At 40.5% G+C, this 13,636-nt stretch overlaps 1 protein-coding gene across 1 annotated transcript in view; it reads right to left on the minus strand.

Annotated features, from left to right (window-relative positions):
• PLGRKT (plasminogen receptor with a C-terminal lysine) overlaps positions 1–11,384 on the minus strand; it is a 31,685-nt gene extending 20,301 nt beyond the window's left edge. The window contains exons 1-2 of the mRNA XM_074166413.1: positions 11,333–11,384; positions 10,944–11,030 (exon numbers count right to left, since the gene is read on the minus strand). Coding sequence (XP_074022514.1) covers positions 10,944–11,024 — 81 coding nt within the window. The 5' untranslated portion in view covers positions 11,025–11,030; positions 11,333–11,384. The remainder of the gene's footprint in view (positions 1–10,943; positions 11,031–11,332) is intronic.
• Between the last annotated feature and the right edge of the window lie 2,252 nt (positions 11,385–13,636).

Consider the following 13,636-nt stretch of genomic DNA (forward strand, 5'->3'; position numbering starts at 1 on the left):
ACAAATACTACTTGTATTTCATCTATGCTAAACGAGTAATCTCATTTTTCACTTGAACAAATGTTTAAAATGCTTCAGCTGTCTCTTTCACTATATCCTGTAACATATGTTACCACAGAAACTTCTGTTTCTTAAAAAGTAAGAACTTCAAAAACCACTAGGAGGATAACCAGATTATCAGGTACTTCCCAATAGGTAAAAAACCCCATTAAACTCCTGTTGAAAGGTTTAAACTTATTTCTTACTGGGCATATATAAACCTTATGATTGTTGTGTACATTTTCAAAAAGCCATTGAGATGAAAACCAAACACCAATAACAAACAGCTGTATAACTGAAGTTACAATACCTTGTAATCTTTGCTAGATAAAAATCTCACGGGCAACACAACACAGCATAATATAACAGCACCCACAGAAAAATCAGTGTTAAGTCCTTAAAACCAGGAAATTTCTGTATTAAAAAACAAAAACAAAAATATCACATTTACTTATGTGTTTGAGCTGGTTAGAAATTGTAAAGTTTGGAAAGAGATGTTATTAAAGAAGAAACAGTATTAAGTGCAAAATAAATCTAGAAGAAAGAATTGTTACATATTAGCCAGCCCTCAGTTAATGGGACCTGCAGTCCGTTCAGGTACTTCACCTTCTGTGCTTGCATAGTCATGAGGATAAGGCTAGAAAGCACATTCAGAGGCCCTTTAAAGTTAGCCTGAATGCAAGGAGCTGAAATAAACATTTATTTTTCCCAATTAAGATCACCAGTGACAGATTTCACTGCCTTTCTTAAGTAACTAATATAATGACAGTTAAGCACTCAAAGTCTCCTAATATTTATCCCAATTCTTGCTTGCTTGCTTGCTTTTGCCATGGAAGAGATTCAATATTTCTACAAGGATGTATGAGAAAAATGAGTGGATTAAAAAAACTCCATCAACACACACAAACTTAAAATTCATAACAGAAGTGTTTACAGCATGAGACAAATACGATTTTGTCATCCTTTTCTCATAGGTTCTAATGCCTTTATTATTCTTGCTACCATCCTCTGAACTTTCTACAGCTTGTCTGCTCATTAAAAGAAGTATTAAAATCTTTTTCCCAGCAAAGTCATCAGTAGTGCAAATTGAGTAATTTTATCCCCGGTTAATAAATCTGCAATTAGATTGGCTTTTTACAAGAATCTGTGCTGTTGATTCAGCTTATATGTCAGTATATAAGTACAAATATATTAAAAATATACCGATATTTATGCACAAGTATATAAAACCTAAATCTTTTTCAAGCTCCTGAAGTCTAATCACTTATACTTGGTTAATCTATTTAACCTTTCCTTCTTGGATATAATGCTCTGAACTGGTATTTATTCTATTACCTATTATACCATTGCCTATTATTTCAGGCATTTTCCAATTCATCACGACAATCAGAATACTAAACTAATCTGCCAACCTAAAATTTTACACAAACATTTCACTGAATTATGGCCAGATTTTATTTTGAGAAACTGCTGAATGTCTGGATATAAACTGAAATGTTCTGGTCCTTTTTCATTGATTATAATAGGTCTAACTTTATTTTTTGACTGTTACTATTACTTTAATTCAGAAAAAAAAAGTCCAATATAATTTGGTTATAAGACATGGCCTATTAAGAAGCTTGCTACAGGGTACTTCTATTCTTTCATTTCAGATTTAAGGACAAACTCTTGAAAATTAAAACTGCCTCATTCCTTTCATTTATTGCCATTCAATGCAAACCTCTTAAGGCAATACAACCCTGGCAGGAAAGTAATGCAATCATAGCTCTTGGTTCTGCCTCCAACCAAGTGCTGACAGTGTAGAGGAAAGAAAAAATATATTAAATTGCATTTATCTATGCTTTCACTGAGTTTTTGACAGTTTTTCCAAACACAAATACTTTTGTCACACATCTGTTTTAACATCAAATTACTGTCTAATTAATGTTCACACATTAACATTACGATGAAATAATGTTCCAAATCATATTCTTATGAGATCAAGAGCATTACAGCCATTTGCAGATATGGAAAACATGCAACAGCAGTTTCCCTTCAAGCTGGATCTCGAATGCATGTGCCATAGCTCATGCATACAGTGTAAAATGCATACATCTTTCTCCATAGGCAAGACCTGAAAACACAGAACAATGGAGAGTAATTTTCAGAAGTAGAAATCTTATGATTTATAATTTGAATCAATTAAGCAAATTATTTCTACAGGTACAGAATCTGCAGAAGTCAAATACGTTTTTGGCATTTTTGTGCTGTGTCCAAAAGGATATTTCATTTACAGAGAAACTGCTATTTTCTTTTTCATCTTTAAAAAGTCAGACTATGCGTTACTGTACTGGAAGATGAATTTCCCTAGCAATGTTTTATACTATCTTCCCAGCTATTCAACTTAACAATTTTTACTAACTGGGGAAAAAAAGTCTTGTTTTTATTTCCCTTAATATTTTGTATCATTACTAAAGCTTCAAAAGGAGCTGTTAAAGAAGGAAAAAACCCAACACCAAAAAAAAACAAGGCGTGGGGGGGGGGGGGGGGGGCGGGAAAGGATAAAGGAGCATAAATGTATCCAATTAGGTACAGAACTGCAGAGGAGCTTCAAGACCACCAGCTGGCCCTCATTAGAATAGGGTAATTTAGTTTTCCCATGCCCCAAAATGTACCTATATGATGTTAGGGACCCCAAAAGAGGGAAAAGATTTGAAAAAACAAGGAGAGACTAGCATGGATTTTCAGAAAAGAGGATGTAATTGCACTGCAACTGTCCAGATAGAAAAATAACACCTTACTGTTCCAGCTTTATTTGATATTGCCATTTTTTTCACCGAGGCATATGGAACCTTCGCCATGCCTACACAGGGAGCACACAGGGAGCAAGTCTATAAACTCCCAGAGACTAACTGCTATGAAAGCAGATCTATGACTGTTTCCTGGCTCTCCAATATTACCTGGGGAGAAGAATGCACTTTACAGTCTGACACAATAAAATAGGGAAAGAGGAGGGATGGCAGGAGAACAGGAATGAGACCATCCAGAGATTCATATTGCAGACAGGAGGTTATAATCAAACATTTTTATTATGGGTAAATACAAGATTTGTCAGAAGTATATTATTTTCCTAGCCTGTTTATTTTCTCAAACGTTATGTGACTGCCATCAAAGATTAATTTGGAGGATTATCTCTGACTCCTGAATGCAATTATGCTTTCCCACAGAGAAGATTATCCTTTTGTCTGATAAGGAAAAAAAACCAAAACTCAACTGAAAAAAACTCCGAATCACTCTGAACTGCTATCCCAAAACAACAACAAAAATCTGTTAGCCACAGAAAAAAAATTATATGCCCTAAGCACTAGGTAGTTTCTTTTCTTCACAGCACTTTCAGTGATTTTTTGGCTCCTCCTGTGTCATTTTCTCCTAAAACTTGCATTTTTCAAGAATTCCAGTCTTCCAGTCTTCCACTCCTATGAGTCTGATCTGCCCCTGAATGTCTGGCAGAGCCAACTTGCTGTAATCTTAAAGCAAGATTGTTTAAACAAGATTTGCTTAAATAACGGTCATAGCTTCTTACTGGAATTGCTCATTTTAACCAATTTCTGTATGCGCTACTGCTGAATACGTAATATTAAGCAGTGTTGGGGAAACTTACATGTGAACACAGCAATATATATTATAAAACTTACAAAATATACAGGAGACTTTTGTACAATTCTGTTTCAAGTAAATTACTCTCACAGACAAGCAGGTATTTGCTTAGTTTTTGCAATCTGACATGCAGGGCACACTGAGGTTTTAATTCTAAATTCCCTTCCTTGTGAGGTTACTTCTGTATCAGTATCTGTACTCACACACAAAGTCTATCTAACAACTGTCAGTTTACAGTTAGACCAAGCCACAGCTTGTTTCAGATCACTGCTGTGCACGCAGTACTCAACAGGAGTGCAGACATCAAGCAGTAACTCGTAGTTCTCAGTCTGGGTAGAAGCAGATGTGAGGAAATCCTACCTCATAGGACCCACAAATTAAAGTGGGCCACAGTCTGTGCCCGCTTCCAGGGTGGTCAGCATCACAAACTAACTCAGGTTGGATGGGACCTCAGCAGGTCCTGCTCAGAACAGGGTCAGCTATGTGATCCGACCAGGTTCCTGAGGGCTTTATCCAGTCAGGTCTTGAAAACCTTCAAGGATGGAGGTTGCACAGCTTCACTGAGCCTCTGCTCCATTGCTGGGTTGCCCTTGTGAGGGAAAAGATTTCTCCTTATATTCAGTTTGAACTGCTCCCCCATCCTGTTTCAATGGATACCCACTATCTCTCACCCTCCTGCAATCCACCACTGTGAACACCCTGGCTCTGCTTTCTTGATAACCTCACTGTTGCTGGAGAGCTGCTGTTGGCTCTGCAATCCAGAAGACATCCCTCTCCATGCTGAGTAAGTCCAACTCACCTGGCCTCCTCTCAAGAACTGATCAAGCCCTTGACCATCTTGATGGTCTGCTGCTAAACCCGCTCCTTTTCATCTACATTTTTCTTGTACGGGAGGAAAAGAAAAGGAGCAAAACCTGGATACAGTATTTAAATGCTTTTAACAAAGCACTGAACAGAAGGCAACACTCATTTTCCTCAACCTACTGGCTGCACTGCTGCTTATAAAAGCCTTCCTCGTTGGTCCTTTTGACTCTCTTTGCTGCCAGGGCACACTGCTGGCTTGTGCTCTGGTTGCTGTCTTCCAGTGTCCCCTACATCTCTACAAAGTTGCTCCCCAGTTGTCAGACCCCAGCCTGTATTGTTGCCAGGGTCACTGTCTTGCTAGGGACACTAGAAGAGGTTGTCCCTAAACACGTCAGCTTTCCTGAACTCTTGTATCCTCCAGAGCTGCTTCCTATGGCATCTCACCTACCAGTTCCCTGAATAAGACAAAATCTGCTGTTCCAATGTCCGGGGTCTGCACTATGCTACCTGCCTTCCTCAGTCCCCTCAGGACCCTGATCTCGTCACCACAACCAATACTGCTTTTGATACTACATCTTCAAATCAGTTCTTCCCCATTTGTGAGTAACAAATCCAGCTGTGCGTGAGCCCTGGATGACCCATCCAGTACCTACCTATATCAGTTATCCCTCACATTTTCCAGAAATGTACTCAAGTGCTTATGTCCTGCTTTATGGCCCTTCCAGAAGATGTTAAGGAGACTGAAGAATCGTGAGAACCACAGGCGGTAATCCAGAGGCTTTCCTAAGTTGTTTAAAGTACATGAAGTACTTTGTCACCCTGATTGGTGGTCTGCAGCACACTCCCACCGGTATCACGTTTTGTGGCTCTCCTCTCACCTGAACCCACAAGCTACTCCTTCACACCACAGGCAGCCCTTCTCCTTGACTTCCCTACCTCTCTCTCCTGAAGACCTTGTATCTGTCCATTACTTCCAGTTGCATGAGCTGTCCTACCACATCTCAGTTACTACCATGATGTTGCAATTTTGGGACTAGAAACAGCTCTTGTTCTTCCTGCTTGGAAGGAAGTGCTTCTCAGGCTGTGCATGTACAAGCCTTTCTCCAGACCCATCAATACTGCAGAAACTCCAGCATGTTGTCACTCATAAAAGCTTCTGCAAGCAACAGATATGTTCTAGATTGGTTTACTTAACATGTCTCACGACAGCAAAATGCTCCTATTGTGTTGCTATACTAGGAACAATTTTTTAGGTTGGGGTAATGTGATTTATTGTTTCATTTGGAGAAAACACAGAGGTTTTTCATTCTCTGGTTTTGGTTTGTTGTTTTTTTTTTTTACTAAAAAACATGAGTATAAATGTTCTGCAATAGTTTAGAGGATTTCTTGTGCTCTAAATTATTGGAAAAAAAAAGAAGTTCATTGTTTAGAAGCTGATCAGTATCACATTTAGCAATTCAACAAACTAGGAATTAATCTTTTCCACATGGCCTAAACTCCAGCTATACAGAATCACGGAATTGTTGGAGTTGGACTAGATGATCTCTAGAAGGTCCCTTCCAACTCCCCTACCAAAGCAGAATTGCCTGTAGCACATTACTCAGGACTGCATCCAGGCGGGGATACACAATTCCTGCTTTTTCAGCTGACCTGCCCTCATTCACTTCACCAGGCAGTCCCCTATACAACAGATTTTTCTCTTCTATTCTCTGACCAAAATCAGAGTTTGTCTTTCTCTTCATTGTTTTTTGTACAGTTTTTCCAAAACTGGGTAAGCAGGTGAAAACTTCAATAGCTAGACAGCATCAAGATAGTACTTAACTCCTTAGGTATGATTGCTATACACAAAGATATCACAAATAAATCAGTCAGATACTGTCTTCCCATTTTTGTCATCTCATGTTAAAAAAAAAAAAAAAAGAAAAGAAAAGAATGATATAACAAAACTATAAACTAGTCATCAATTCAGATGTAATTATTAATGATGTTGCAAGCTAATATATGAAAGAGTAAAAAGGCCAGTCATTAGATGACTTGGTGTACCACCAATGTTTTCTGCAGTTTCAATGAAAATTTCTTCTCATTCTGTAAGAAAACACCTTATACGTGGAGATATAATTGAAAACAGTTATCAAGGATATAAAATGCTACAAGGACTTAAATTTTTAATTTCACAGGCTAGAAATCACTGTTCACTATGCAGTATTATTCTCACACATAGCAAGATATCTTCATGTCATTCAACTCTCATAATACCACAGGAAAAATAACCCCAAAACCCCTTATAAAACAAAATCTCGCCCTCCTCCTCTGAAGGGTTACCTTCTGTGTAGTTCACTGACTACTTACAGAGAGACTTTATACAGGAAACCTGGGAATTGACTTAGTTTCCTCTGTGTAGAGTTTCCCAAGCAAAGCAAGGAAAAGCAACTTTTTGGAGCCAAAAGCAGTATTACCTCTATAAAAATAAGAGCAAGGCAGAAACTAAAATCTAACCTAGGGCAGGTAAGACAGGGGGAAGAAGGGCGAGGAGGGAGTGGCACAGTACTGAGTTGGTGGGGTTCCATTCAAAACAAAAAAGCATTTTTGATTCCTCTATATGCATGAGAAAGCTTGGCAAAAATATCACAGGAGAGCTTGGGCTTTTTATGTCTATAACCTAAAGTAAAAGTCTTTAAGTTAGAATGTCATTTACACATCAGCACAGAAATATTCTTCTGTAGTGCAAAATTAATTTAGTAAGCTTTGCTCCATGTAGTCCTAAAATTGAATTCATCAACAGTAAGAAATTAAAATTTAATTTTTAATCTGTACTGTGCCATGACCTTCTACTATGAGTTTGCTTTTTATCACTCTAAATAACACTACATATAGAGTACACAAGGTTGTTTTAATATTTTTTTAATTATTTGAAGACAATGTAGTTATATTATACTTAAGCCTGTCTCATCACAGTAGTCCTAAGCAAGCTTCAAAGTATGTGAATTCAGCCAGTTTCTTAAAATAAAGTATTCTAATCCATACTGAGGAATGAACGATCACCCACAAATATTGCTGCATTCTTAATTGCCAGTTTCAAAATGTGTATCTTTTTCCAGGTTGACTTGTACATATGAAAACAGCTTTCTTAGCAAATAGTTATTGAAATAGTTTTTTCAAAGTATACATTTGGGTTTTTGAAAAAAATGGCAAGGAATAGAAGTCTAATCAGAACAGAAAATACAGAACATAGCACTTCAACACAAGAAATACATGAAATTCTTGCTTTTAACTATGTTAAGAGGACCTACATAGCTCATGAAAATAAATAATCTGCTATAAATGCTCTGAGACCTGGAACCTTCTCTTAACCATTCAGCCAGGCTAAAAACACTTAGCAAAGCCATATGCTAGGCTTTCAGCTGTAGATCTGATACATTAAGTGTTTGGAAAGAATTTTGCAACTTACACTCTAAGGAGCAGACTCATGATAAAAATGAAGCCTCAACAAACTTTTACCATGAACACTCTCCACTTGATACAGACTGGTATTTCATTCTGGAGCCAGACCAAGACAATACAAACAACCAGCAAGTCCTTCAATATCAAGGCAAACTGACAGTTGAGGTTTTATTATTCTTCCAAAATGTACTAAGATGCAATTTCCAAGGCCACAATCCCTTCTTTTCAGAGTTATCCCAGGAAGGGTCTAAAGAAAAAAAAATATGCATGCAACTTTACATCTTTTAACATTCCCTTATTCTGAAGTAGTCAAGCTGGTTTGAGTGTCAGCATACAGCAAAGCAACTCTAAAACTGACTGAGCTTTAGCATGCACCAAGCCTTAGGATTTGGAGGGGTCTTTATCAATATCTGTCATATTACTAACCTTCCAATTTTTGCAACAGTCTCCTTCCAACCTACGAACCTCCACAGAGGGTAAGTCAATGACTGAACAGCTTTGTATCTTCTCTCTATTCAGAGGAGAGCATATACTTAATTTGTGGTGGGTTTTTTTGTTGTTGTTGTTGTTTTTAAATAAAAAGAAAAAAAAAAAAGTGTTCTGTCTTGGAAACTGATAGCACAAAAATCCTGTTCCAAACAATTTCCAGTAACTTTATGACCTCTCCTCACGTACAAGGAACAGGAGAAACCTTCACAGATTCTGACTGTGTCACACTACCATTGCTAGTAGGGAGGCCATTTTAGAAGAAATGATTTTGATGACTTCCTGATCCACACCAACTGGCTTAGAGTAACAATAGTACCCTATTCCCTCAACATTGTAATCACGGGACACTCCAAAGTACATTCAGAAGCTACGAAAAGCTCCAAGAGGTTTCAATCCCACATGTTATTTTGGGATAGATTTACATTTAAAACCAATCAGTATTTTTTAACCTCTCATAGCAAATGCATTGTATTGCTTGAAGTAGAAGCTTCTATTTTACTAATAAATATGATGGTTTTCAGAGAAACATGGGAGAACCAATAGCATCCAAATCCCAGTATTTCACCATAAGAGAATATCCAGTGTTAAAGTTAAGCTATTTCATTCTGGTCCTCACATGACCTAACTTCTCCAGGTATTTACAGTTAGAAATTCTGCCTAAAAGCAAGCAGATCAGGCTATATTATTTTGCACAAATAATCTGAAAGTAGTTTGTCTAACACTAAACTCCAGACACATCACAGGTTTTACTCACATATGGAAAAGACAACTGGCAGTCTTTTTCTCTTCCCTACACTCTCCCCAAGCTCAGAGCAGAGCCATTGTCTTCCATCCCTTTATGACACAAAATTTAGTACTCCCCTTTCCCCCACTGTATCTTTTGCACCTGACACAACGGCCCACTTTATGCATTTTTAAAAGAGACATGTTCTCTAACATGGTTGGTGTGTCTGCAACATAGTACAAATCAGATATGATCAGGCATTTACAGTGTTAGAAATAAATCTACTACGTTATTACTATTGTCAAAAAGAAGAAATACAACAAAGGGAGTGTTCCTAAATAGCAACTTGTAAAAATTTGTATGTATGCAATCTTGAAAGGGTTTGTAACTGTCTTCGAAGAAGTTTATTTTTTGTTAGCCTGAGCATTTGGGCTAGAACAAGAGTTGTTAGGCATCTGGGGTCAGGAGGCCAAAGACTGTTTGTCATTCAAAGCCTGCAACACCCTATAAACACTCGCTGGAATCTGAGCTGTTTCCTCAACTCTGTCCTTCATTCTGCACAGCAGAGAAGCAGATAATGAAGCACACCTCCACTTTAATTTCATCATCATTCTCTCAAACCAAAAACCTTCCCATCATCTGGATTTCCAAAAACTTTTGGGGTGGGAGGAGTCCCTTTGTATAGGGAAAAAAATAAATATAAATTGTTTGTACACAAAATTTGTGGTTGCATTTGAGAAACACATAATGCAGCACAGACAGAAAATGACATTTACAAACCTTGCAAAAAGTTGATTTTCTTTAAACAGTTAAGAGCTACCCAGTATTTTACTATAGTATCTTTCCTCGTGCTGTCTTTCTCCTTCCTAGCCACATTTTCAGGGTCACCTCTGGAGTTCAGTTTACATGTGATCCTACAAAACCCAGTACCTGCAGGCTGCTTTGAAAACTAGAGTGTGCCATCTACTGGCAACTTATTAAATTGGAAGTTTGTCCATCACTACTTCAAACATTTTTAATTTACCTGTATTCAATTTAAATGCAAAACTAAAGGGACAAACTCCAGCTAAGCCCTTCAGATTGCATTCCAGTATTTAGCACATAAACAAGCTGCAGATCATAGGGTACCTAACAACGAATCAGAAAGCTATGACTAGCGCTACAGCATAAGTTCTGTTCAGCACAACCTTCTGAACCTTAGTCCAACTGGTTTTCCTTTTTTTTTTTTCTCTGCTGCAATTTTATTATTTTATGAGAGGGAATAAACAATCCCCTATATCCTACTTAGTTTGAGGTTTCTAGAACAAGGAACAGCTGAAATTCTAGAGATTGTGGAATAACTGCAGTTACCTAACTGACCCTAAGGGAAGAGTTTGAAAGATTTTGTCTAGTGGAAGAGCTGAAACATATTTTACGAGAACAGTATCAATGTTTTAGTAACCATGCTGTTACTGATTCGCTTTAACATGTTGCTTAACACTGGAGGAGCCCACTTGTGCTTCAGGGGACTGTTCACGGTCAGTTTCCAAAACTGTGTTTTTAGGGTCTGGCTACCGTAAGGACAGTTTCCACCTCTCCAACCTGTCAATACAGCCTGCCGAGGAAGCTTCTGGATCCAGAGAGCAGGTGCTTCACGCACCTGAGCCTGCTGTGTTAGCCGACCACAACGGCACTGGTGGAGCGCGTAAATGGAGCGCCTTGCACCCTGGGCGGGGAGGCGAGCAAAGCAAACGCCCGCGGGCCGAGCCGCACGCCCAGCTCGGCGCGGGAAGGGGGCCGTGGGCGACCTTCCTCCACACACACGCGTTACCTGAAGCCGTGAGTTCATCACCATAAACTCCTGCTGGGCTTTCAGGCTGTCGTTCATGGACTTCGAGAAGACGAACCCCATCGTGCCCTGAAGCGCAGAAGAGACGAAGCGCGTAACGCGGGCGGCTCAACTCGGCCCGGCCCGGCCCGCCCCCGGGAGGAGCCTGTCCCGGGGCGGAGGCAGCGGGCAGGCCGCGGGGGCAGCGCGGCGGGCAGGTCGCACCGCGCCGCGGGGGAACCGGTCGCACCCGCGGGCCTCCGGCGCCCGCCTCGGCTGCGGGGGCCGCCTCTTCGCGCCCGGCGGGCTTGCCCCACCAGCCCCGCTCCCGGCAGAGGGCACCGCCGCGGTGCGGTGCGGCCTGCCACCGCCTACACCTCACCTCACCTCACCTCCAGGAAAGGCGCCGACCGGCCGCGAGCAGAGGGCAACAGGCCGCAGCAGGGCCCCGGCCGCCCCGCCCGCGCTGCCCGCGATTGGCGGGAGCCGGCGGAGCGGGGCGGGGTTTCAAGGCCGGCGCCGGAGTGCCCGGACGGGCCCCGAGCCTCACGGCCGACCCCGCCGCCGGCCGCGGCCCGGTGGCTCCCCAGCCGGCTGAAGCGCTCGGCGGGGCCCGGCCCAGCCCACGGCGGGGCCTGAGGGAGAGCGGCGGCCGGGCCGGCGTTGGGAACGGCTGCGGGGGCCGTTGGCTTCTGTGGTAACCGGGTTACACACTCGGCCTTTTTTTTATTGTCTTGTTAAGCTAATTTCAAGTGAACACCCTAAACCCGCCATCAGCCTGGAAAAAATGCGGTTGCAATCAAGCCGGGCTGGTACCGGGTATGTTTTTGACTGAGGGATACCATTCATGGTTGTCGTTGACACACCACCACAGGTTTCACGTAACTCCAGAACTAAAGGTGTGAAGAAGCAGTGGGTCTCACACTGGTTCTTGCAGCCCAGGTGAGTATTAATAAAAATGTGCTGGGTGGAAAGTGCCAGTCCCACAGTGGGCCGCATATAATTTTCCTGCCTTTTTTTTTTTTTTTTTCTTGTCCATAGAAACATGTCCTGAGAAGCTTCCAGGAACCCGTCTCCACATTAAACGTGCACACAGGCCCTGGCAGGGTCACGGCTCCAGCACCATGCAACCAGGTACTAAGTATCAATTAGCAAAGAAGGGCATGAAATGGCTTTGACGCTCAGGGTTCTTGTCTTACTCCGCCTTTCATCGCGTGTCAGAATGTTTTCATGGCATCATCATCCATAATTAAAGGCTGACATTGAAATCCAAAGAAATTAAATTTTCATTATTAAAAAAGTGTTGAGACAAAAATTGTGCTCTGTCAGTTGGCCTTTTAAGCAGTGATGCAAATAATTGGACAGGATTCCCAGGATTCTTTTGGCACTAAAGAGTATCTCATTAAAGTTTCCAACACCAGTCTGTGACAACATAGGGCACCTCAAACACCACCTCGTAGTGGAATTTGACATCTCACCTTAAAACAAAAATTAATCATCTTTTTCCACAAAGAGCCTTCTAGTTCAAGATTCAGATGTAATGAGTGTCATTTTCAAACACCTACACCTGCTAATTGCTTGACCTGCAAGTGATTCTTGTTATTACTAATTCGTTTTCTAAATGCATACACTCTTGCAAAGGTTGTTTTTTGAAAAAAGTGTCTGAGAAGCCAGCTATCTTCCCATTTTTCCCTCTTCCCCTTTTGTTAACAGGGAAAAATAGCAAAAAAAAAAAAAAAAAAAGGCAAATACCACAATAGCAGAAAAGTAAGGAAAAAAGAATTTTTTTTTTCTGTTGTGGGAAATTTGCTTGGCATTTTTATTTGAACTCTTTCCAAGAACTTGATATTTTTTTTGTGTGATATTTTGAAAATGCCTGACTTTCAAAAGTACTTAATCTTTTGACCACACATAGTTTTAATTTATAAGGAGATAGAAACTTTAAAAACATGATAGTAGGATGTATTTTCAGCTCCAGAGGTTTGACAGACTAGTCCATGTCAAACTTTCACTGCTAACTTACAGTGTAGAGTAAGTGTTGTTTTAACAGCTTATAGATGCAAGCACTTGCAAGGATGAAGGCATCTGGCCCAAGATTCTGCATACATCTTTAAAAGTAAGGGGTTTACCCACAGTTAATAGTTTTACTGAAGGTATTATATTGCTCATTTGAATAAAATCCCTGCATAAGTCTTGGCTTATCTGAAATAACTAGCTGCCAATCATAGACAAGGAACATTGAAAAGCCCTGTTCTGGCAAACTTCTCTGGAGTTTAATATGTGCGTAAGGTTGTATCTAGAATCAAAACATTCTCTGTCACAAGGGTACAGTGAATGACAGCAACAACCAAGGGAGTGGGAAACAGGGAAGCTGACTCACAAAATGACAATCTTGTGCAGAGAACTGGAGGATGTGTTGGACTACCTGTACTTAATTCTAATTGCCTGCCATCCACGGAGGCAGTAAGGTTTTGTGGAAGGATAAATGGAAGTCTGTTAGATACGTGACTGGTGTGGTCGTTGTGTAAAATGTTATGAAAAATGCAGATTGGCATAATTATGGGGAGGAACTGAAAACATAAGTAAATGGTAGTGTACTGAGAAGGAGGGAGAGAGATCCTGTAAGAAAGGATCAGACAATGAGAAGGCAGAGGACAGAAAAAATTAGAACTAATAGATTAAATTACACGCTGCTG

The sequence above is a fragment of the Numenius arquata genome, chromosome Z, assembly GCF_964106895.1.
Source record: "Numenius arquata chromosome Z, bNumArq3.hap1.1, whole genome shotgun sequence".
NCBI classification, from domain to species: domain Eukaryota; kingdom Metazoa; phylum Chordata; class Aves; order Charadriiformes; family Scolopacidae; genus Numenius; species Numenius arquata.